Genomic DNA, 25,516 nt, shown 5'->3' on the forward strand with positions numbered 1-25,516 from the left:
GTTTACAGCCCATCATCATCATGGCAGGAAGCACGAGAGCACGTAGGCAGACATGGTGCTGGAGAAGGAGCCGAGAGTTCTACATACTTATGTGCAGGTAGCAGGAAGAGAGAGACTGGGTTTGGAATAGACTTTCTGGAACCTCAAAGCCCACTTCCAATGACACACTTCCTCCAACAAGGCCACACCTTCTAATCCCTCTCAAGCAATATCATTCCCTGATGACCAATCATTCAAATATGTGAACTTATGGGGGATATTTTTATTCAAACCACCCAGAGTACCTTATCAAAAGAGTCACCTCCCTGCTCATGTATATAAACCACATTCTCCAAGATGCTTCCTCCTCCCCCTTCCTCTCCTTCTCCTCCCCTTCCTCTCCTTCTCCTCCTCCTTCCTTTCCTTCTCTTTCCTCTTCCTCTCCTCCTCCTTCCCCTTCCTCTCCCCCTCCCCCTTCTCCTCTACCCTTCTTATTTTTTTCCACAGTGCGTGGGGTGATATCTTGCACTCAGTGTAGTGCCTTCTATTGAAAGTGAAATCTACAAAGTTCAGAATGTTTTCCTAGTCACCAGCCCCAGCATCTGGATCATGGTCTGACACAGTGGGTATCTGCAATTTTTTTTTTGAACAAATACTGAAGGAAAGGAGAAGGGGAACAGAAGGCATTGAGTATGTTTTTGAGCCAGGCCCCTGGCAGAGGCCTTGCATATACTAGCTTAGGTAATTCAGATATTCCCACATTATATTATAGAGAGGTCAGAGCCCAGTAAAAGCTGCCCAAAGCACAAAGCAATGAAATAGAAATCTAGCATGAAGCAGGGTTCTGCTAGCACATGGAGGCGTGTTCCTTCCACTACCCCCACAGAACAGCCGAATGGGATAGTTTCAGGTTTGTAAGTAGTACAAAGTCTGTGTCTGATACTTTGGACTTTCACCCACACTTAGTGATACTACGCTGTCCTGGTCTCTGTGCGATTCCTTTGTGGTTACTTAGTGTAAATGGGCAAAAGCTTAACTCCCAGCTAGATTTTAATGAATGAATGCTGATGGATGGATGAATGAATGTGTGGAGAAGAGATGGAGAAAAAGAGGGATTTATACACACATGTGTAATTGGAAATATATTTTTTCTTGATTTCTTTTTAAAATTAAATTATTTGTTTGGTGGGTGTATATCATGGTGCATGGGCCAGAGGACAACTTTTGAGCTGTCTCTCCAGCTCGAGCTTTTGGGTTTCTTTCTTTCTTTCTTTCTTTCTTTCTTTCTTTCTTTCTTTCTTTCTTTCTTTCAGTACAAAGTAGAAAGGGAGTTGAATTCATTAGACCCAGGAGCCGTGTGTTCCCCTTTGCTTCCTCCCACTAAAATGTTTTGTTTGTATATTTGTTTGTTTTCCCAAACCTTGGGACTCTCTGTCCAGCATGTATCTGTGCGCATGGGCAGAGGGCCCCGAGCTGTTTAAGGCTGACCCTGAATTCTGAGCCTATTTAGCACTGGCACATGTCCCAGCCGTTGCTCCTCCAAACCCCAGGGCAGAATGAAGTTGCTGGAGTCAAGTTGATCTACAGATGGAATGATGTGGGAATACTGGGCAGAGAAGAGCAATGCATGCAGGACTCGGGGACGATTTCCAATTGCTCCCTGCCCAAAGACAGCCTTCTTCAGTCTCACACCTGCTCCACTCCAAACAAAATCAGATGAGTTCAGGCTTATTTTGGTTTGGCTCTGAGAAAGAATCCTTGCAGAGAGCCTGTGCTATTTATCCTAGGAGACTCCCTCTCCCTCACCACCACCACCCCCAGCTCATGTGACACTCCGGTGCTGTGGGACTAGAGAATGCACCTTTGGTGAGCACTTTATATAGTGTAGGTCATCTTGGGGGAGTATGGACTCAGATGACTATAGTTAAGCCTTCCCTCTATAGAATTAATGAAGAAATAAAGATTTTACAAATGGAGGGCTGGCAAGATTGCTCAGTGGTTAAGGCTGATTACCACATAAGCCTAATAGTCTGAGCTCGAACCCTGGAACCCATGTAGGAGTGAAAGGAGAGAAAGTTGTCCTCTGACCTCTACATACATGATGTGACACATGAACCCCATGGCACACGTGTCCCCACATGCATTTGTGCACATGCTAATAAAAACAAACGGGAACCACTCTGAACTGATCCGCTGTTTAGATATTGGGAATCTCTTTACTGCTCCCATCTCACAAAGCCCTCAGTGACACTCAGGCCTAAGCCAGACACATAAATCCTGCTCTGTTGATCAGAATCACAGTTCATCTCGAAGCTTCTCCATTCAGGAACGCAGTCTTGTGTTCTTGGGGGAAGACACCCCACCACAGTCATACAATTTTAAATGGGGTCATTTCCAGCATCACAGAAATATGGTATGAACTCTTATATAACAAAGCAGTCAAAGAAGGCGGGGCAGGGTCTACTGGGAAAAATGGAAGACCCTTCATCCTCATCACCAGTCCTGCTGTCTTGCAAGTTCTGCCTTGCAGGTTGGCATGACGTGCTGTGTGACCATCAGTCCCAGCACGCACCTAAGATGACTCGCTCTCCCTAGAAAGCCGGTTCAGCCTGACGTGCTGGCATGCTTGAAGAAACCTCAGAAGCTCCCATGGTTTCTAAGCTACATGCAGCAGGCCTGAATTATCCATGCAAGCTGTCTCTGCTTGGACAGCCCCTCAGGAAGGCATCCAGCATGCCATCTTGCGATGTAGTGGGCTGGCAAGACATCGGAGTGTCCAAGGTGCCTGGTTCCAAGAGCTCCCTCCTGCTGCCAGGTACCCAAGCCAGGCAGCCTTTCCTCTCCATCTGCTGTGCGCTGGGCTGCCCCTACCAGGCTCATCTGTCTCAGCCTCACCCTTCCCCACAGCCGTCCCAGCTCAGGGGATCAAGCTATTGGTTGATCCCACCCCACCCCCAATTTACCTGTGAAGCAAATGACTTTGAATCTGTGAGTTAACCGGGTGGCTGTAAGCAGGACAGGATTCTCCAAGACCGGGTGCTTGCTTCGTAAAATATCCCAGTGGTCACAAAATGGCCACTTATAAGGGTAAAACAGATACAAGACACGTGTAAAGTGACTCACACACGTTTGGTACGAGGCTAAAGACTGCTTTTGAATTGGCCTTGGATGTGGCATCCCATGAAATCTCTCTCCACACAAGCTAGCTTTTCATGGTATCTGCTATCATTAGTAGATGCTATCGGAATATTCTAGTCAGAATTTGTTGTTGCTGTTGTTTTGTTCCTTTGATTTTGGAGACAGGGTTTGCATATGTCACTCAGACTGACCTTGAACTTGTGATCCAGACCCATCAGCCTCAGCCTCCTTAGTGCAGGGATCCGGTGAAACTCGACATTTCATAGATTCAGCCAAGCTGGAGCAGACTCCTGCTTTTCAGTGTCCACAGAAGACAGAGTTGAAGTCCTTCGTTTATGTATAGGAGGTCTTTTCACAGGTGGGCGCCTGCTCCTCCACTTTCTCATGAAGGATGATATAAACCAAGAGAAAGTGAATTTAGATAGAAGGCTTCTCTTTCTGCTCCCAGAAAGTCTCTGGACACTGCGTGTGTGTGTGTGTGTGTGTGTGTGTGTGTGTGTGTGTGTGTGTGTGTGTGTGTGCTTTACTGGGAATCAACCCATTGTTTTTCTTATTCCATGAAAGGCTCTTGTTAGTATAAAATGGATAAACACAAGCACTGACCTGCAGGGAAAGCCTCCCTCATTCTGTCATAATGGATATCACCTAAGGCTGTGCAGCGAGAGGCTATGTTCATATGCTAGAAGCTGTGTGGAGCAAAGGTTCTCACCGTATGTGGGCTCAGGGCTCTGCATGGGATCTGGTCAGAAATGTTTGTTCCAGGGTTCCATCCCAGACATGCTGAGTTAGAAGCTCTGGGTGGGCTCCATGAGTTGTGTTAGCATCAGCTGTCCCTGCAAGTGATGCTGATGTGTGCTTGTGGTCAGGGTAAGGCTTAGAATAGAGCTTTCTCTGTAATAGTTTTACAGGGAAGAAGCCTTCAGGAAGCACTTGCATACAAGTTCTGCCAGCAACTGTTGGCTCTTGTTTCCTTTTAGAATAGAAACGTGAAGATCAAGAAAGCTAAAACTTGCTCAGGGGACAGCTGGTCATCAGTAGAGCCAGGGCATGGGCTCAGGGCCCTCTGGTTCCCTCTGCAGAAGTAAGTTGCATTGGAGGAGTGTATAGGTTAAGTCTGGTTCTTCCTCCCAGAAGAAGACTTAGTCTCAAAATATATTTACAAATTCCTTGGCCATATAGTTAGGTTCTTTTCTGACTAGATCATAACTTAAAATAACCCATTTATTCTCATCTGTGCTTTATCACGTGGCTGGGTACCTGTGCTCAGGCACCATGCATCTGTCTGGTCACATCTGCCTAGGCAAATCTCCTAGCCTGGAACAATCCAAGAATCCTTTCTGCCTCCCTGATGTTCCACCTCCTATTTTCTGCCTAAGCTATAGGCCATCAGATTTATTATTGACTGGTGTTACATCCACACAGACACAAGATATTTTCTTTACAGAGGAGAGCTGCGATTCTGGAACAGTATCAGGTCTGGGCTTTTAGTGAAGTTGCTTAAAAACTCTGGACAAGTGGGTTAGCCTCTCTGTTTCCCCATTTCGCCATCTGCAAAGCTTTATCTTGGGAGATTTTCACAATTCTAAAAGATAGTTCACTTAAGGTAGTTGGTGCTGTAGTTGGCATAGTGAACACCGATTTAGGGCTATCTGTCTTTTTTAAACATTAATTATCTGTTCGTATGCATGTGTATACAAGAGAGGGAGAGAGAGGGAGAGAGAGAGAGAGAGAGAGAGAGAGAGAGAGAGAGAGAGAGAGAGAGAGAGAGAGAGAGAGTTTGTGTGCATTCATGTCATGGTACATACATGGAGGCCAGAGGACAATTCTGTGGAGTCATTTGTCCCTTTCTACCATGGGAGTACTGAGGATCAATTCAGGTTGTCCAGTTTAGTGACAAGTGCCTTTGCCTCTGAGCCATTCCACTGTTCCCAGAATTGCTGTTTTGCTGTAGTTGCTTCATGAACTTTCAGCCTGGAGAGGGGACAATGAATACAGCCCAAAGTGCCAACTGAGCAAACCAGTAGCCCCTCTCTCTTCCCCCTCAGCACTTCCAAGAGCTGTCCAACATCAGCCTCACAGGCTTCAGTGCATGCTTGGTTCTCAGAAATAGCTGTCCCCTTCCACAGCCAGCCTCCGTGGTGGACATAATGTGTGCCAACTGCCAGGCTATACATAGCTCGGGCCTTGCTTGAGAGTGGCCAAAAGCGAGAGGAGATTACCGGAGATAAACGTGGGCTCTCGTGTTTCGGGGGACAGGGTTTTAAATAGTTTGGCATGTGGCCAGATGTGCTGGGGAGAACAGCCTTCCCCAGCTGGCAGCTTCCTTGGAAAGGACATCAGTGCGGCCAGTATATTTTTAATGGCTGGCCTGAGAGACATTCAGAGCAGAGATCTGCATAATCCCAGGACTCCTTATTTTGATGTTTGTGGATTCTTGAGACTGCAGAAAATCACAGCAGCCTCCCTCCAAGTCACTCTCTCCAGTGTCTCCACCCTTCATATTCCCCCCAACTAGGAAGGACATTCCTGTTTCTGACAATGAAGACAGTTCATGGGATGTGTCTTCATCTCTGCCCCCGTGTTAGAGCTGATAAATTCTATAAAGGGACTTGGGATGCACACACAGACCTACTGGATGCCCTGTCCTCTGAGGCCCAGGGTCAGGCAGCAGGGGGGACCTGTCCCATCTCACAGCATTGAGCACTGACTTCCTTTCATGGACAAACTTCTGGAACAAGCAAGCCACACCTGCTGCAGCCTGTCCTCACCACCCACTCGACTGTCCTGTTCCCTGCTCTGGCTTCTGTCCCGGCTTTTCTTTACAAGGTCATCCATGACTTTCCAGCCCAGAAGGAAGATCCGATGGGAGTCCTGCCCCTCCTGGACTTTCAGAGATGCCATGCCTTAGTGACTTGGAGTCAGGGTGCCACAATGGTTCTTTCATGCCTCCTTGCCCAGGATGGGTACTTCTTCAGGCACATGCCTCTAACAGGACCCACACTGGCCTACAGCTTTCTCCTGCACCAGCCCCAAGAATGCCCCCTCCTCTAGATCCTTTGTATATCTTGAACTCCTTCTGAGATCATAAATTCACTGCAGCTCTATCTGTTCTGAGAAGCTGGCCCTAGTTCTGGAACATTCTCTTGCTATTACTGTTTGTCATTATTCTGTTTTCTGGGTGGAGAGCCTGACCCTCCTTGTGGCCCCTCTTCTTTGTCCTCTCTCTCCAATCTCTGTCAATAGAAAAGGAAAGGCTTCTGAGTAGGTATCAGCTCACATGACTCAGCACACAGGCAGTTGCTTCTCCATGGTTCCAGCCCTTTGTCCCATGGTTCCCGCTTTCTCCCAGAGCCACCTCTGTGTGAGAGAGACCACAGTATCTGCCAGCCACCTGAATGCCTGCTCCTTCTTCTATCTGGTCTGGGCCCTCAGATCTATCTCCTCTGAACTCAGATCTGCTCACTTCTACTTAGCTCCAAATTATAACTTCCAACCACAATATCCAAAGTCCTTTTTTTCCCTACACATCGTAAACACAGGATTTTATTTTATTTGTTCTTTGAAACAGGTTTTTCTGTGTGGCCTTGGCTGTCCTAGAACTCACTTTGTAGACCAGGCTGGCCTCAAAATCAGATATCCACCTGCCTCTGCCTCCCAAGTGCTGGGGGATTAAAGGCATTTGCCACCATGCCTGGCATTACACAGAACTCTTTTTAGCTTTCTCAAACACAATCTAAGTTAGCTTGTTCAGGTCCAACCCTTGACACACACCTTCAAACCTAAGCTGACACTATTTTTATCCCTTGATGTACACACTCCTTCTGCCTGTCCTGTCCAGTGTCTCACTGGCCTCCACTCTCTCAAGCAATCTCCTTTTTAATTTGTCCATCTACTTAAGGCTGTAATTTGGGGATCAGTCCATCTGCTCTCCTGAGAACTAGATGTAGCCCGGGGAGGAAGGCACACATAGACACGGGGCCTGCAGGAGCAAATGCCAACAGTAGAGAGACAATAATCATAGAAAAGCCAAGGGACAGTTGCAAAAAAAAAAAACTGGGGGCACCCGAATAAGCATTGAATTGGGAGTACGTGTCGGGGGACCCCTTCTGGGGAGCTAACATGTCTGAATACACTACAAAGGTAGCAGAGTTGGCGAATGGTGGGAGGAGTCTTCCAGATGTCCCAAAGGGCACATACCGATGCAAGGAATGTTTTTGTGTTCTTGTGTTACACAAGATACGGAGTGTTCCTGGGGAGGCCAAAGGGGCAGAAGACCATACCATACAGGACTGTGCTGCTATATAGGGATGTTTAGACACACCCAAAGTGTGTGGAACCACACCCACAGCACTCATCATGGCCTGCTGGGCTCTGTATGGTTTTCCACCCCACTCCCCACCCCTGCCCACAAACTCTCTCTTATGAGACTTCATAACTTTGCTCTACTATTTCAGCTGCCCCCCTTCACCCTTACTAACTCATCCTTGGCTAATGATTCTTACTTCTCTTTCCATTCTGATAATCTAGGCCTTGGCATTTGGAGATCAGTAATGACCCAGAACCCTATCCAAGTATCATACTACTAGGAAGGAAGTTTAATATTTATTAAGCACCTACCGCGTGTGAAGAACCATGTCAAGCCCTCATAATGCACTGTCTCAGTTAATCTTCAAAAGAATCCTGTGGCACAGTATTATTGCCTCCTCTGTGCAGTGAAGTCACAGCATAGGCTGGTGACAAAATCAGCAATAAGTCCCATGCTCTTCCTTACTAGGGTCTAGCAAGCATAGGTCACCCGCTCATTTAAACATGGCACACACATGGTCTCATCATTCAGGCAGCAAGAGTGGTATAGACAATCTATAGAATATAACACCTGAAAGAGAAACACATGCCAGAAACATCCATTTATCAGTTTTACATTATTTATTCCTCATGTCATGTATGATATTCTTTACATGGAACTTTGTTAGAAGTCCATTTGGGTTCAAAGAATCAGCAAATGTCTATCCAAATCCTAGTGTTTCTGAGAGAGTGAGCAATGCTTTCATTCTGGAAGCTTCACATAACCAGCCAATGGATGGGCCTAGTCCCAAAGATGGACTCTCAAGGGAGTCTATGGCTAACCCATCAATCTGCCCCCAGAGAAAGGCAGAAAGGGAACAGGAGAAAGCCAGTCGTGTATAGAGTATTCCAGTTTTATGGGCACTTAGGAAGTGTGGAGGTGACCTTTCATCTCACACAGGACTCACAGTATTTGGTGATAATTGCCTCTTGCTTCTCTGGCTTACAAGCTCTTTGAACTCGTGAAGTACTCATACCAGTTCACCCTCGGACCCACGAAGGTGCTGACTGTCTCTGAGGAACTGCACAGAACACATAAGGTGCTTGCCTCTCTCCTTGCTGAGGAAGGGGTATCAGTACAGAAACAGAACACCGCAGGTTAAACACTGGGTGTCCCAGTTCACTCCTGGGGCTGGACCACTAGAATTCTAGAAAGGAGAATGGAGTGGAAGAATGGAGTTGGGGCTGCTGTTGTCATCCAAGTTTGGTAAGGTGTACAGTGACGTGGGGGGTTGGGTGTGATGAAGGAGTGTGGGCTGGAGGAAACCAAGCCATAGGCAAGTGACTTGTTTGCCTACTCTGGCCTCCCCATTCACAACTGGTCCTTAGGGACCCAGTCACATAAAAAGTTAGCTCAGAGGCCCCAAGTCTCCGCCACAGCTACCTTCCCTATTGAGTCTCACCCTTAGGTGTCTGTGACCCTGGCTACCATTGGTTTAAGCTTGTTAGCGGTGCATGCAAGATCTGATAAGCAGGCTTTGGGTCTAGTGAAGTTGGTAATAATTCAGGCGCTGCAGGGATTTCTAGTCAGGATGCTGAAGAGGAGGGTAAACAGGGAGGAGGAAAGTAGATCTCAGGTAATGGGCTTTCTGGCCCATCTATGACAGTTTGTTCTGTCTATTAATCTATGGCATAGGACAGAGATAGGTACTTACTGCTCAAGTATGCAGAAGTTCCATGTAGATAGGAAAGAGTGTGCTTTAAATGCCCAGGAGAGGAACACATTTGTGCTTACCTAAAGTTCTAATTTTTTTTTCACTGTGTGTGTGTATGTGTGTGTGTGTGTGTGTGTGTGTGTGAGAGAGAGAGAGAGAGAGAGAGAGAGAGAGAGAGAGAGAGAGCAAGTGCTTTCAGTGGCCGATGAGTCATCCCAATGGCCTCTCCCTCTTTTTAAAACTATTGTTAATATTCATCTCCTACACTAAATGGAGAGAGATTAAAGCAGCCAACCTGAGTTGGAACAGTGCTGCGTAGCTTTCAGAAGGGACAGCATTAATAACTGTGCTTTCCAGAGCTGAGGTATCACTACCGCTGTGCGGCTGTGCGGTTGAAGAGAAGGTGCATTCCTGAGCCCTACCCCAGCCTTGTCTTCTATGCTCTGGAGAGAAGGAGCAAGAAGCCCCGTTTTCACAGAGCCCCAGGTTATTCTTGTGCATACTGAAGTTTAAGAGCTGCTCTCAGAGAGGCTCATGCTGGAGAAGAGGGACTTTACTGTACTGAGAGCTGGATCTTGTGACTTGGAATGATTGACAGGGGAGCATTCACTCAAGATTTTGATTTCAGTAAATAGGACAGTGTGGCTGGCAATAAAAAAGAGGGTATTTATTAGGAAAACAAAACACAACATGGTCTGATGGATTGCGTGCAATAGCCTATACCCAAGGGGTCTTGCAGAAAGACTGGCTTGGCCACCTCAGGAAAGTGCACGGTGAGTCACACTAGTGGTGATGTTGAGTTGTCAGCCTTCCTAGTTCCAAACAAAATCCAAGGAAAGAGAAAGCTCTGAGACAGGCAGGGTGTCATCTGTTCCCTGCTCCTGGGGTCCACCCCACACACCCAGGCACTCCTGGAGCAGAGCTCAGGTGATATTCTGTTCAGGATCCTTAGTCTTAAAAGGAAGGGGAGTTGTCTGGAGTCAGAGGAAAAGAGAGAAACTAAGAACAAGGAAGCATCGATACACCAAAGCCGACCTTAGGAAGTCTGACTCGGGAGTCGAAGGAAGGAGACACGTTACAACCAGGGAAGACACAGGAATAGAAGAGGGTAGCGCGACTTAGAGAGCCCCCTCAGAGCCAAATAGTTCCAGGTTACTCAGTGGAGATGAGAAACCCCAAAAGGATCATAGAATACACAGAGTCAGACTGCAAAATATGTAACAGAACTGGAAGGACGGAAAGGGAAGAGAGATGTATCAGTAGGACAGATGCAAATAATTAAAACGGGACAAGAATAAACAAAACACCAAGTAAGAAGCAAGGTACTGTCTTCAAAACAGGAGAGCTCTCATTGGTTGAGTTCGGAAGCATAAAGAAATGAAATGTTGGAAGAATGAGAAAGGGATAAAGTTTCTGCATAATTATCTACACAGAAAGTTTACAAGAGTTCCAAAGAAAGATTTCTTAGAAAGAATCAATGAGTTCAAGGTAACAAGCTATAAGATAAACATAAAAATGCAATGATATATTCTGTACAAAAAAAGTACAGGTTCAAAAACTAAAAATATGCTACTAGGTGCAAAAGACTTCCAATATTTAGATGTAAATTTAGCAAAACTTGCACTGGTTCTGCACGCTGAAGTGAGTGTGGTGGTGCGTGCCAACAGTCCCAAGCGCTTGGGAGTCGAGGACAGGAAGATCAGAAGTTAAGGCCAGCCTGGGCTACATGAGACCCTTCGTCAAAAACTAAAACAAGCAAAAAGGTTTATGTGCTCAGAGTAGAGATGCTGTTGGGAAGGTCCTGAAATAAATGGAGAACTATAGCATCTTCCCACATTGACAGACAGCACTCTCAGTACAGACTCTTCAACTTAATAAGAGAGTTAATACAGTTACACCTTACTTACATACATCTATGTGTACATACAACACACCAGAACACAATATAATATAATGATAGCATAATTGTTCAAACCCTAAGAGGATTCCTTTTTGTGTGTAAATAAGATTATTCTGAAGCTTCAGTATAAGAGAAAAATTAGCAGTTAAAGCAACCCACAAAAAGAATTGATTGGAAACACAACTCTTGTTTCACTTCACAGAGGCTACAGCCTAGACTGTATGGTATGTCTATAAAGAAAGACAGACAGACTGGAGACAGTAGAGCACACACACACACACAAACACAGATGTGTCAGCCGAGTCTTGATAAAGGCATGAGCTAAGTGCAGGGGACAGACACCTATCTACAAATGGTGCTGGGGTCAACTAGCACAAAAGGACAAAAGGTGCCCAACCTGTCTCACAGCTTCTCCAGAATTTCATCAAAATGGTCTGTGTTCCATAGAACAAAAAGTAAAGCTGTAAGACTTTTGGAGAAAAGAAAGTACAGTTCAGAATTTCGCACTTGTCCTTAACATTAAAACTCCCATCTATAGCCAGGCACAGTGACACATACCTTTAATCCCAGCATGTAGAAGGCAGCGTCAGAGAGATCTCTGTGAGTTCGAGGACAGCCTGTTACACAGCTACATAATGAGACCCTGTCCCAGGGGAAAAAAAGCAACAATAACAAAATCTCATTTATAATTGAAAAATTGCTAAATTAGACTTTATGGAAATTAAATTCTCCTTTTGTGTGTTGGAGGTGGTGTGCATGTTTTCATGTGTGCATGACTGCTTCAAATGCTCTCTGCATTAGTGTGTGTGTGTGTGTGTGTGTGTGTGTGAGAGAGAGAGAGAGAGAGAGAGAGAGAGAGAGAGAGAGAGAAGGTCTCTTACTGAACCTGGGGTTCAATGACTCACAGACTAGCTACACAGGAACCCTCAGGGATCCACTTGCCTCTGCATCCCCAGAGCTGGGGGTGTAGACACACATCACTATGGCCAACTTTTATTAGGACTCTGGGGATCCAAAAAGGAGAAAATGAGTAGTTAATATGCACGATAAAAACAGGCAAACAACACAAAGAGACATTTCACAGAAGCAGACATACATAAATACAGCACATGTTCAAATAAATGGTCACAAAGCACAAATTAAAACCAGTAGGAAACATTGCTGCACTTCTAGGAGAAATGACTAAAATGTAAAATGATGATGTACCATGGAGTACCAAGGTTATAGGAAACTCACACATATTCATGAGAATGTGCAACAGTCCAGTCTGCCCAGAGAACAGGTTGGAGTTTTCAGTGAGAACTAAGCCTGAAACTCCCACATGAGTCACAATTTATTCTTCTAGTCATTTATTCCCAAGATTAAAACTAACATTAGGGCTGGAGAGATGGCTCAGCGGTTAAGAACACTGACTGGTCTTCCAGAGGTCCTGAGTTCAATTCCCAGCAACCACCAGGTGGCTCACAACCATCTGTAATGGGATCTGATGTCCTCTTCTGGTGTGTCTGAAGACAGCAGCAGTGTGCTCACATACATGTGATACATAAATAAATAAATAAATAAATAAATAAATAAATAAATAAATTTCTTTTTAAAGACTAATGCTTAACTCAAAGTCCCACATAGCAACTCTGTTCAAAAGAGCCAATGGCTGCAAACAACTCAGATATCATTTGGTAGGTGAATGATTAAGCAAACTGTGGTACGTCTACGCCATAGACATCTACACAGCAGTGAAAAGGGGCATACCTGGTGATATAGTCAGCAAGACAACAGACCCTCCAGATGGATCATTATGCGAAGCGTATCTTATCAACATACCTGCTACATGATTCCAAGATTCTGCATTTAGACAACTTCATATGATTGACAGCAGATGGGGGAATTCCTGGTTTCAGGAGCAAAGGTGGCATGGGGTGTAATAGCTCATGGTGGCTGTGACTATGAAGGGCAACAACGGGTCCCTTGTGGTGATGGGCAATGCTCTGTATTTAACTATTGTTGGCACCATCTGCATTGTGACATTGTACCTCAGTTTCACACGTGTGTTAAAGAGATCCCACTTTTGCATTTCCTACAACTGCATATGAGCACAGACCTTTGAAAAGTAGTGTTAGGGCTCAAAGTGTAGCACAATGCTTCAGCTAGTAATGGGCCAGCCTTTGTAAGATCCCAGGGTTAGTCCTCAGACAGCTCACATTTTATGATTTCCCCATTTCTGTCCAGCCTTTTTGTTGAGATGGCAAGATGACAGAGAGATGGCACTCGATGAATTTAGAGACCTCGTTTGTTCATATCTGAGTCTCGGGAAGCTTAGCTGGATGCCAGTCTTACACGTAGTATCATCTTCTATGTTGCTGTCTACTCAGTGTGGTTTTCAGCTGACTCTCCATCCAAGGCTCCGCTGCATCCTCTAGGGTCAGTGGTACCTTCATCCTCAGACACTCCTTATAGATCTTTCTCCCTGTGGGTCATAGGAAGTCTCTGGATGCCAGTGGGCACCTGCATCACAGCAGCTAAGGAGCAGGAAGCTTTCAGTCCTCAGGACTCCTTTAATAGGAGGTGTGTTCATTTGGCAACCACGAAAGATCTCACAGCTTCACATCAGGTTCCCACTAGGTGTTTGAGCTCCCTCAGTTCCTTTCAGATTCTCTGTGCCCCCATTTTATTTTCTAAAATGCAGAAAGGGCTCTCGGCCATGGATGTGTTTTTCCAGGGCTTTCTTCTTGGCCTCTTGGATTCTCAGCACTCTCCCTGTTCATCTGCGGTCAGAGAGGCATGGAACTGACCCTTGTGATGGTGTCTGCCTTCTCTCTTCCCTTAATCTATTCTCCCTACCTATTTGTCTTTTCAGCTTGTGGCCCAGGTCCTGGAACATAAAAACATAGGCTTTGTGATGGTGGATTCAAGGAAAGAGGCCAAACTTGCCAAGAGGCTGGGTAAGTGTGAAATTTTAAATCTGCTAGAAAGAAACAAATCTATCTCATAAAAAGTAAAGTTATATTTATCTTTACACATAGTAAAAGATAGTATATGCACCATTCTGGGTCAAAGTTGAGCTCATTATAAGAAAACCTAGACCTCCATCTAATGGTTTGGCAGGAATCATTTCATTTATCCTTGCAGTAGTATCGGACAGAGAGAACTTGCAGGAGAAACTAATGTGAGGCACTTGAGCCGTACCGACAGCTCCCGGCAGCTAGAAGCCCAGCTTCTCCATCTCAATGCCTCAGTGGCTTCAATGGGCCTGTCTGAGAACATTCCAGCAGCATCCATTTAATGCTGCATTTGCAGAGCCTGTGGAGGTCTCAGCGTTAAGACTGAACCCCAGCTGGGAACCTTCAGCCTGGGTGGATTTAGGTGAGGGATGGTATGAGAGACAATATGCTGGGAGCTGTAATCTCCCATGTCAATATGTCACCACCAAGTGCCCTTTACGATTCCTACTCCATAATCCCAACAAGAAAGGGCACAGGGAACCCCTCTGGTTTCCAAATACCACCCCCCAATGGTGTCTATTTAGGTTTTTTCTGCATGACCAGTGGAGAATGGCTATTAAAAATAGCAGGAGGTTTTGAAACAGTACCTTTGAAGAAAGGTTAATTGAGAGTGGAGTAGTAAACACAAAGAGAAAAAAATCTTAGTGGTGGTTCAGTGGATATTTTCGGGTACATGCAGATGCATGCAGGTGCATTGTCCCAGGTGCATGCAGGTGCATCGTCCCAGGTGCATGCAGGTGCATTGTCCCAGGTGCATGCAGGTGCATGCAGGTGCATGCAGGTGCATTATGCTAGCAAATTAAAAACAACGTTTTCCTATTTTATTTTCTAGGAGACCAGACATTTTTAAAGATAAGATTTACATTACAGAAAACTACTTAAGTTAGACACATTCGTGCCTGTAAAATGGTGACTTACTGGCATTTTTCTCTCCCTTGAGACATAATAAGAATACCTTCTCTGCCCAGAGCACGGAAGTAAAACACATTCAACTCTTCCTGGAGTCAAAACCAATCTAATGAGTTCTGCCTCTTTCCCCAGCAGCTCACTGATTCTTAGCCTCTCCCACGAACCACTACTGTTTTAATGAGTAGCTGCTATTTGGGAGCATCTTTAGTACACTTTAAATAAAAATGCCAGTGTTCTAGAAATATTCAAACTTAGGAAGCATGGGATGAGCAAGAACTCACAAGAGCAGACAGGCCAAGTGCATGGTGGGCTTGCTATGTCTATATACATGTCCTCTCAGCTTGCCTTTGAGGGTGAAGCAGCTGCCCTCCAGATATTGGATCTTAAAGATTTGGTTGTGTTCTGTGAACCCGCCTTTATCCTATACCCTCTTCTTGTTGTCTTACTTTGGCTATGGCTAAAGCTGCAGATGGAGCTCTGACCCTGTCTCATTTGGGACAAACTCCTAAGCAGGACCCTGACTGATGCTTCCTGGAACAAAGATTTTAAGATCAGAAATCACGAGAGTGGAGCATACTCTGTCCAGCGCTGGAATGTGCCAGGGTTTCCTTAGTTGGACGGTCAGGCAGCAGGCAGTGCCCGGGCCTCCTGCTCTTGAGTGTGTTTTGTGACTCATTAGGAGAAAGCATTTCCGAGGTAACAGAGTCTGAAAACAAGTAATCCGAAGAATTAAAGATGGTGGGGAGTTGCCACATCAACCTTGGCTATTAAATATTCAGCTGAAAGGATACCATGTTTCAGAAAGGGTTGGTTCGAGTACACTGCACAGCACTGGGTGCTGGGGCAAAGCGAAGCTGTGGTCTGCCCTCCCAGAACCTGCCGGTGACCTCAGTGAAGAGGTGTGTGACTCAGAGGGGCTGTCTATCTGCATGTCCAGGTTCTGAGCAAGAGGCTGGGATTTGGAGAAGACAACACCCTTACTGTTAGAGATTGTCCTATTAAAGCAAGTACCAGCAAGCAATGGGAGCAGGACGGAGACCTTGCATGAAAACGAGCTTAAAGCCAGAACATGAAGGAGTCACTAAGATGGAGTCGGGGATGGAGGTCACTCTGAGTTTAGAAAAAAGAAAAAAGGGAGTAAAGCCCTGCTCTGTGCCTCTTGCTAGACACATCCTTTCAAATCAGCAAGCGGTTCAGAAGCAAAAAGAGTGTCTCAGAGATGCGGCTCCCTGGTCCAGCCAAGGTGGATGGAGAGGTGGGGCTGGCATTAGCGGATTGAGGGCCTTGAAGCCAGGGCAAGATGACAGGTAGACAGACGGTGATGTTACAGGTATCCACAAGGAGAATGGCAAGGTTCAGCATTTGTGGAAACCTAGGCAGCAATGAAATGGAGGACAGCTTTTGAATTCAGTGCCGATCCTTGTGGGGCTGTGGGCTGTGAAAGGTATCCAGATTCCGGGTCGAGATAGGTCAAAGCCCACCCCACCCCCCACCCCCCCACCCCCGCACCCTAAGGGATGATAGGAAGCTTCCTAATCTCCTAGGAGATCAGGTCCCTCTCAAGTAGCTAAAACCCCCCACAGCCCTCTGTAGAGAGGTCTGAGTCAAGAAGGTCAACGCCTCAAGTCCCTTCTACACAGGTGAGGATGTGACCACAGGTCACAGAGGTTCAAGACAGACCAGTCATGTAGAGGCAGGACCAGGCCCCCAAATATGTAGATGAGATGTTCCCAAGCTCTCAGGCCAAGCCAATAGAAAGTACCAGTTGTCACCCTGACCCATCCCAAAGCTGTATATAAGAATCTTATCCAGAAATGTTAAAGGTGTGGAGTAATCCATCGTCTGAGAGCTTCTGTCATAAGAGCTGAAACACCACCGCTTAGGGAAGAGATCTGCTCTCCTGAAATCACCGCCAGAAGCTCCCCTGCACCCCTCTTCTGCTGGTGGAAATGGAGGTGGGGTAATACCAGCAGGGGAGGCTGCAGAAGCCTTTTCCCATCCTTGCCCGAGCTCTCTCCCCTTCGCCTGAACCCACGCACCTAGACAGGCCAGAGATCTCCGTGGAGGGCTTCCAGCACACAGGCACACAGACCCTGACAGACTGACCTGTCAGTTCCCTGGATCCTGAATCCTGACCTAACCGCCACTCAGAGTCGAAGTTAAGGTTTTTCTGCACCTGCCTGACTTTGGCCCCCTGTTCCTTTCAGGCTTCAGTGAAGAAGGAAGCCTGTATGTTCTGAAGGGTGATCGTACGATTGAGTTTGATGGGGAGTTTGCAGCGGATGTCTTGGTGGAGTTTCTCTTGGATGTAAGTATTAACGGGGGTTTGTGTGCAGCTGTCCCATATAGAAGCAGATACAGCTCTGGTGCAGAACTAGAGGAGCCAGAGAGCCTGGCGTGACCTCAGGCAGTTACTGGGCTTCCCAGACAGTGAGGACATATAAACAGTACTTGGGTTATAGTGGAACCTTTTCTAGAGAGCAGGTCCTTGAGTCACCATAGAAATTGTAGTGTGTGTGTTTGTGTGTGTGTGTGTGTGTGTGTGTGTGTGTGTGTGTGTGTGTGTGTGTGTTAGAAGTGACATGGTATTCTCTTACCAGTTACACCCTGATACCCGCTGATAGTCCCTTGACATTAGTACAGTGACACAGAGAAAGCCCAGAAAAGGCAGCAAAGAGGGGCATGACAGTCACCAGAGATGGAGGTAGGGACCCACAGGTTCAGTCTCCCTGAGTCATCTTCTGAGCCGACAGTGAGCCCATTGGGGTGGAAGGAGAGAGCCAACTCTCGAAAGTTGTTTTCTAACACGCTCCACTCCCCATCAAAGCTTCCAGCCCCCACCCCCATCACTGCCATACACACATGTGCACACACACACACACACACACACACACACACACACACACACACTCCTACACACAAAATAAGCAAATGTTTAAAAACAAACAGACAGAGCTAAGACACACCGCCTGGGTCACTCTAGCACCACCACAAAAATGTCAGTTTCAGTCATGGAGATGCCACATTCTCAAATCCACAAGTTCTAACTGAGGAAAAAAAAAAACATTATAAAATATTTTGGCCACACATAAAGTCACATTCCTGATCATAGCTATGAGGCTAATGGCCTTGGAACCCATTCTCTTCACAGATTAAAAAACCCAATCCTGCCAAGAGTGATGATCATGCTACCCTGGTATTGGGGAGGCTGAGGCAGGAGGATTGTATATGAGAGTCTAGTCTAGGTTCTGTGAGGCAGCCTGGACTCTGTGAAGTGACTCTGTCCCTAAAATAAACAGCAACAATAACACCAAGAACTCACAGCTGACCACGCACATCAGTTCTCCAGCAGACACTAAGGAAGTTGATCTCTCTGCACGCTCAAAAGCCAGTGAGGGCAGAAAGAGACTGCCAAATATAGGGTATGCTTGGCTATCTCATTGACCCCCCCCCCAGAAGTCCTAGGGAATAGTCAAGAGAAAAAACACTGTAGTTGAGGCCAGCTTGGCACTGTTTTAAACTTACGAGATGAGAGAGAGAGAGAGAGAGAGAGAGAGAGAGAGAGAGAGAGAGAGAGAGAGAGAGAGAGAGAGGGAGGGAGAGAGAGAGGGAGAGACAGCTCCTAGAAGCAAGACTCTAAATGCTTTATACAATAAACTGTGTGACTGACCCACAGAAGTAGCAATTCAGAGTTAGGGACAGTGTTTAGACTTGCCTTCAGGTTTCATCTCTGCAAACCACTGATAATTCTGTTCTCAGTGTGTAGTCTGTCTTAGGGTTATTACAGCTGCAATGAAACTTCATGACCAAAAGCAACTTGGGAGAAGAGAGTTGATTTGGTTATATCATAGTTCCTGGATGTAAGGCAGGAACTGAAGCAGGTAGGAACCTGGAAGCAGGAACCAATGGAGGGGTGCTATTTACTGGCTTGCTCCTCATGGCTTGCTCAGTCTGCTTTCATATAGAGCCCAGGACCTCCAGCCCAGGGATGGCATGGGCCACAATGGGCATCCTCTTTCCCCCATCAATCATTAATTAAGGAAATGCTTAATAAGTTTGCTTGCAGCCTGATTTTATGGAGGCTTGTGGTTCCTTCCTCTCAGATAACTATAGCTTGGCCAGGTTGACACAGAACTAGCTAGCATGTGGCCTTTGACTTCAAGGTGGGTGCTGCAAGGTTGGTGATGGGATGAGCCATAGAAGGACCCCACTTATCACACATCCTTATTCATGTCCACGAAGAGAAGATAACCTTCCCCATTGTTTTCTTAAGAATAAAGGATCGTTTGCTCAAGGCCTTTAGCAAACTGAGCCAGAAGAAGGCCACTTTCCCATTCCTGAATCTAGTGTCAAGAGATGCTATGGGATTATGAACTCAACTGATGAAAAAACTGTTTTGTTCCTAAGACACAAGGGAAGACAATGGAGAGCATTAGGCTACTGAGTTTGGGCACATACTGTACATTGATCACTGTGACAAACATCTGGGAGAAACATATTTTTTTAAGAAAAGAGGCTCTTAGTTTTGGAGGTTTCAGCCCAAAGTCTGCTGAATTCATTGCATTGGGTCTGAGAAAAAGCAGAAATCCGGTTGGCAGGGGCACAGGTCTGAGGCTGCTCACCTCCTGCTGACCAGAAAGCAGAAAGAGTGGGAAAGAGAGAGAAACACGCAGAGAGAGAGAGAGAGAGAGAGAGAGAGAGAGAGAGAGAGAGAGAGAGAGAGAGAGAGAGAGAGAGAAGAGGGAGGGAGACAGGGACACAAAGACATGGAGAGACAGAGAGAAACACACAGAGAGAAAGAAACAGAGGGGGGGGTTCTGGGGACCAAATTCAGCCTTTAGGACAGGCACATCCTCATGACCTACTTTCTTCCCTCCTAATTCTCACCACGACCCAACAGCATCTACAGAGTTTAGCTTCATCAGTCATCAGAGGCTTTATGCTCTAACCACACCTCTGCGAGTAAAGCCCAAGGTGTGGACCCAGCCTTCAACACTCGAGTCTTGTGGGAGACACATCATATTCAAAGCACAGGGTATGCTTCTACTTACATGTAGAACCTAAAATAATTGAATGTCTTTTTAAAAGAAACAGAAGATCCAGTTATTTCACTTCTGGGCATATACCACAAACATACAATAAGGACACATGTTCCACCATGTTCATAGCAGCCTTATTTATAATAGCCAGAAGCTGGAAAGAACCCAGATGTCCTTCAGTAAATGAATGGATACAAATATTGTGGTATATTTACACAATGGAGTACTACTGGGCTACTAGAAACAATGACTTTATGAAATTCCTAGGAAAATGAATGTATCTAGAGAATATCATCCTGAGTGAGGTAACCCAGTCACAAAAGAACAGATATAATATGCAGTCACTGATAATTGGATACTAGCACCAGAAAGCTCTGATTACCCCAGAAACAACTCATAGATCATATGAAGCTCAATAAAAGAAAGGCCAAAAGGTGGAAGCCTCAGTCCTTCTTAGAAACAACAACAAGTGTATAGCACCTTGTTATAACAGAGTGAGGTACACCTAGACCTTAAATCATTAATAACACAAGAGCTAATAAGATAGTCTTGTGGCAATTTTTGGTATTTAAAAATCATTATGTTTAATCTATACACACCAAGAAAACTTTGACTATTTCCGTGTTATGCTCTGTTCTACATGTACTTTATGCTTATGGTAACCAGTAAGATTTCAATGCATATTATCAAACCTTTAAAAAAAATCAAGTACTGACAAAAATATTCATATTTGAGGTAATGAGTGTTAATTGGCTTCATCTAATCATTTAACAATTTATTCATAATTCCTAGCACTTTGTGTTCCAGGAATACAAACAGTTATGGGCTGGGGAGATGACCTGGGTTTGAATGTCCAAAACCCACGTAAAAAACCTGCCATGTCTTCTTGTACCTGAAACCCAGCACTAGAAAAAGTTGACAGTCAGTCCTGAGAGATGTCTGGCCAGTAGCCTAGCCAGAAAGGCATCTCCCAGTTCAGTGAGACAGCCTGTCTCTAGGCAAGAGAGTGAGAGAGACACCAATAAGTGCTCTCCATATTTCAACACATGGGTCCCACACACTCACACATGTGCACTACAATCTCTCTTATTCTATCTCTCTTGTACACACATTCTGTGTATGTGTGTGTGTGTGTGTGTGTGTATGTATGTATGTATGCATAGCTATAATTGTCACTTTAAAACTTAAGATATAATCTTAAAAAAATGTAACTGTCAAGAGGAATGGAATAGCCCCCAGGACAACCATCCAAAGGTAAAACCAAGTCTTCCTGGGAGCACTGTAGTAGGCTGGGATGGGTGTTCTCAAGACCTTAATCTTTGTGTCTGCATACACAACCACATATACACAATCACACACACAACCACACACACACATACACACACATATACACAATCACACACACTAGGATAGATACAGACCATGGCCTGACTTCAATGTCTGCCTATCTTTCACAATTTCTGTACGCGTGTCTCTTCCCTCCAGAGTGCTCTGTCTCCCACTGGAGATCTCTCTTAAACGTCTTTGTCTCTTTGTGTGTGTATGATTCCAGCTCATTGAAGACCCAGTGGAGATCGTGAATAACAAGCTGGAAGTCCAAGCCTTTGAGCGCATCGAGGACCAGATCAAGCTCCTTGGCTTTTTCAAGAATGAGGACTCAGAATGTAAGTTGTCTGTCAACACTGGCCTGTGGGTCGGAAGGCTCGCTCTTTACTGGGTGTGCTAGGCTATCCTAGTAGAGAGTATGGCTTTGCTATCTCTTTTGCTGAGAGCAGTAGACACTGGATTTCTTCCAGATGCCTGTGCAAAGGGACATATGTGCAGAAATCATGCAAATAGGCAGAGAGGAGGAAAGACCATTAAGGTTAGGCTGTGTTCTCTAACCCTAAAGCTCTGTGAGTGTGTGTGTGTGTGTGTGTGTGTGTGTGTATGAGTGTATGTGTGTTATTACATGTGCTGGTGTGTATAAGCATGCGTGTGTTATTATGTGTATGTATCCTACCGACTGAATAAATGCCTTCTGCCTTCCTCCACTCTCCCACCTGTCTATCTCCCCATTAGGCTCCTCTGTAAATTGGACACACAGTGACCAGCTCTTATGCTGGCAGTTCCTGTGGTCACCAGCTGGAGAACTTCCCTGTTAGCTGCAGAGGATTAGATGAATTTTGAGTGGGAATGGGCTCAGTAGTTGCTAGAGACTGGACTATAGCTGGTCAAGCTCAGAGCTGGTCAACGGTCTATGCCTATGATGCCACCTGTATTGTGATTCTCTGTGTGTGTACATGTGTGGTATATTTCTATGCATGTGTGCACAGATAAATGTGCATATGCAGGTGTGCATGTGTGTGTTCATGTAGGTATGGGTGCTTGTGTACATTGTGTGTACATGTATGTGTATGTGTATGAGAGAGTGTGTGCTTATGTGATGTGGGTGCAGCAGAGAACAGATATTATTTTTTTTAATTTTTTAAAGAGATATGATATTCAATGAAATTGAAGAAGTCAGTCTACAGAAAAGTAAACATAGGCTCAGAATTGCAGGGTTATAGAACTCTCTTCCCGGAGAGGAAGGCCTGACTCCACATTTCATGCTGTGTAGTAAGCAAGGCATTCTCATATGGGTGTGGTTTCTTCCTTCCGTGACAAATTTGGATACATGTTTGAAACCAGAGTCAAGTACAGGCTTGGTTTAATTAAAATAACCTTCTCAGAGGATCAGGATTTAAACGTAACCCGTTTTTCAGTGTTTGAAACGTTCATACATGTACACAACGGTACTTTGATCATACTCATCCCTCACTGCATCCTGAATTCCTGCATGACCCCCACATTATATCTCATGTTATCAAACTGCCTTCTAAATACTTACATTTACAGATCATGGGGGCACAGTATTTAATCTCATCCTCAGATGCAGAGACAGGTGGATCTCTATGAGTTTGAGGCCAGTCTGGTCTACAGAGTGAGTTCCAGGACAACTCAAGTACTCATAGTGAGACCCTGAGAATAAGACTGTGAGTGTTCAGTGTAGACAGTGTTCAGTGTAGACAGGGCACCTCTATGAGTTTTCGGTGTAGATGAGACATCTCGATCAACCTCTGTCCCCTAGTGCTGGTCTGTGTAGGTCTGTGTGCTGGGGTGCAGCTGGAATCTAGGAGCCAAAGTTGGGGCCACTGAGCAGGAAGTGGCCGCAGGCAAGTGCAAGCACCAGGCTGGTTGGTCTGGGCCGAGGTCCAGCTTAAGGAGAGGAAACTCTCCCCTGGAGTGTCACAGCTCAACAAGACAGCCACTCTCCGATGATCTTTGATGAAATAACTCGTGCAGTTTATTCCTCGTGCATAGGGCCTTATAAACGTTTGTGGGTGGGTTGGGATCTAGAGGCAGGTGCTTTCAAGTGGCTTGGTGGGAGATGTTAGGGATGCCTCATCTGCATATGCAAAGACTTCAAGGTGTCATTATAAACTGATTGTCACAGTCCCCTCAGTAAGGTGTCCTGGTCACATGTTCCAGGACAGGAACCTGGTCAGGAGCAGAGTAAAACACCTGCCATTCTCAATATGAGAGTAGCTGGGTTTCCTGGCTCTGCTGGCCCTTACCAGTTTTCTGTCTGGTGGCAGTCTACTGCCTCATACCCCAGGGCTTGGTAACATGGTGGGAAAGGGGGCAGACAGAAGGTATTAGTTGGAGGATAGAGAGGAGGGCAATGCTGAAAAACTAAACTGCTTTTTAAAAAAAAAGGAAAAGCAAACATAGAAAAACTAGAAAAAAATAAGCAAGCATAAGAAAACTAGGAGCCCTCCTTTGGAGAAGCTTAAAGTACTATATGGGGCAGTGTTTTTCTCTTAATTGTAAACACAGTGTGGTGAGTTTTCCTTCTACTTGGGGGTTCATCTATGCAGAAACTGACTTCAGCAGGTGCAGTTTTAACTTCATGCATTTGGATGAAAGAAGGTGTGTGGGGGTGGGTGGGGGAGTCTATTGTTTTTTTTTTTTTTTTCTTTTTCTTCAGTTTCCCGTATGTCCTGCTTTCTGTCCACAAACCTGTGGTAGAAGAAGGCTCTTCTTCGGTCACTGAACACTCAATTTCAACGCCAACTATTTGTTTAAAATGGTGTTAAATAGCTGTCTAACAGCATTCTTTCCAAGTGTGCAGTTTGCTTCTTGCAAACATTTCTCTCTTCCCTCCTAGATTACAAAGCGTTCCAAGAGGCAGCTGAACACTTCCAGCCTTACATCAAGTTCTTTGCCACCTTTGACAAGGGGGTAAGTACCTATGAAAACCCGATTTAAACACATTCGACAACTCGGACAATCAAGGTTTGAACTCTCCACCATCCTTCTTTGCCTCTTTGTCCAGAAGTGTTAGAAGATGCTGGGAAACTACTTTTGAAAATATGGTCCTTGTCTTCCAGTCCAAAGTCCAAAAGGAAGAGCTAGCTAATGATTCCAATAATCTAAAGTCAAAGAAAGCTTGCCCTAATTGGTTGAGGTTTAGAATTGATAGCAAGGGCTGGAGAGATGACTCAGCAATTAAGAGCACTGACTGTTCTTCCAGAGGTCCTGAGTTCAATTCCCAGTAACCACATGGTGGTTCACAACCATCTGTAATGGGGATCCTTGCCCTTTTCTGGTGTGTCTGAAGACAGGGACAGTGTATGCATATATATGAAATAAATAAATATTTTTATAAAAGAATTGATAGCAAGATGTTGTTAATGATCATCTCTCAAGTACTTACTGTGGGGCAGGACCACCCTCTTGAAGGCCCATCAAAGGGGGCCAAGTGTTCTTAGTGCATAGAGGGAATAATCAAAGCAAGGAGTGACAGGTGCATTCAACTGAGTCACATAGTCAGCGACTGGTAAGACTGGATGTATTCTGGGTCCTGACTGACATGAAAGACACTCTTCTACACAGCTGTGCTCAGAAGGAAGCTGCAGGTGGGGCGTGTGGCCTGAATTTGGCCATGCAGTAGATGTTATCTAGCCATAAGAACTGCTATCAATAAAAAGACATCTAGACTCAGGAGGAGGGGTCTAGACAGGATGCGTGTAGAAGTCCGAGTTGGATTCATCATGGTCTCTGGGTTTGCTGAGCCAGGGGTGACTATGAGATTGTAGGTTACGAGCTCTGAGGGCCGGGGAAGTTGCTCAGTTGGTATAGCACTCGCCCAACGTGAACCAAGCCCTAGGTTTGATCTTCAACACTGCATAGGCAGCACACTGAAGGTTATCCTTGGCTACATAAGGAGTTCAAGGCCACTCTTGTCACTTGAGACCCTGTTAGAAAGAAAAGAACTAGCCTAATAGAATCAGCCCAGGTATTAATAAACAGAGAAGCAGTTAAAGAAAATGTGGGCTGGAGAGATGGTCCAGCAGTTAAAGAGCACTGACCAATCTTCCAAAGGACCCAGGTTCAAGTCCTTGTAACCATAAAGTAGATCACAATTATCTGTAACTCCAGGTCCAGGGGTGTCCAATACCATGTTCTGGCCTTTCCAGGAAACAAGCTCAGAAGTAATGTACAAACTATCTAGACACATAAAATTTACAT

General features: G+C 45.4%; 1 protein-coding gene across 1 annotated transcript in view; it reads left to right on the forward strand.

The window, feature by feature from the left end:
• The window catches only part of CASQ2 (calsequestrin 2), a 56,716-nt gene that overhangs the window by 7,767 nt on the left and 23,433 nt on the right, over positions 1 to 25,516 (forward strand). Inside the window, exons 2-5 of the mRNA XM_080915503.1 lie at positions 13,871 to 13,955; positions 17,132 to 17,232; positions 21,516 to 21,627; positions 24,153 to 24,226. Of these exons, the coding sequence (XP_080771629.1) occupies positions 13,871 to 13,955; positions 17,132 to 17,232; positions 21,516 to 21,627; positions 24,153 to 24,226 (372 nt within the window). The remainder of the gene's footprint in view (positions 1 to 13,870; positions 13,956 to 17,131; positions 17,233 to 21,515; positions 21,628 to 24,152; positions 24,227 to 25,516) is intronic.

The sequence above is a fragment of the Micromys minutus genome, assembly GCF_963924665.1.
Source record: "Micromys minutus genome assembly, chromosome: 4".
NCBI classification, from domain to species: domain Eukaryota; kingdom Metazoa; phylum Chordata; class Mammalia; order Rodentia; family Muridae; genus Micromys; species Micromys minutus.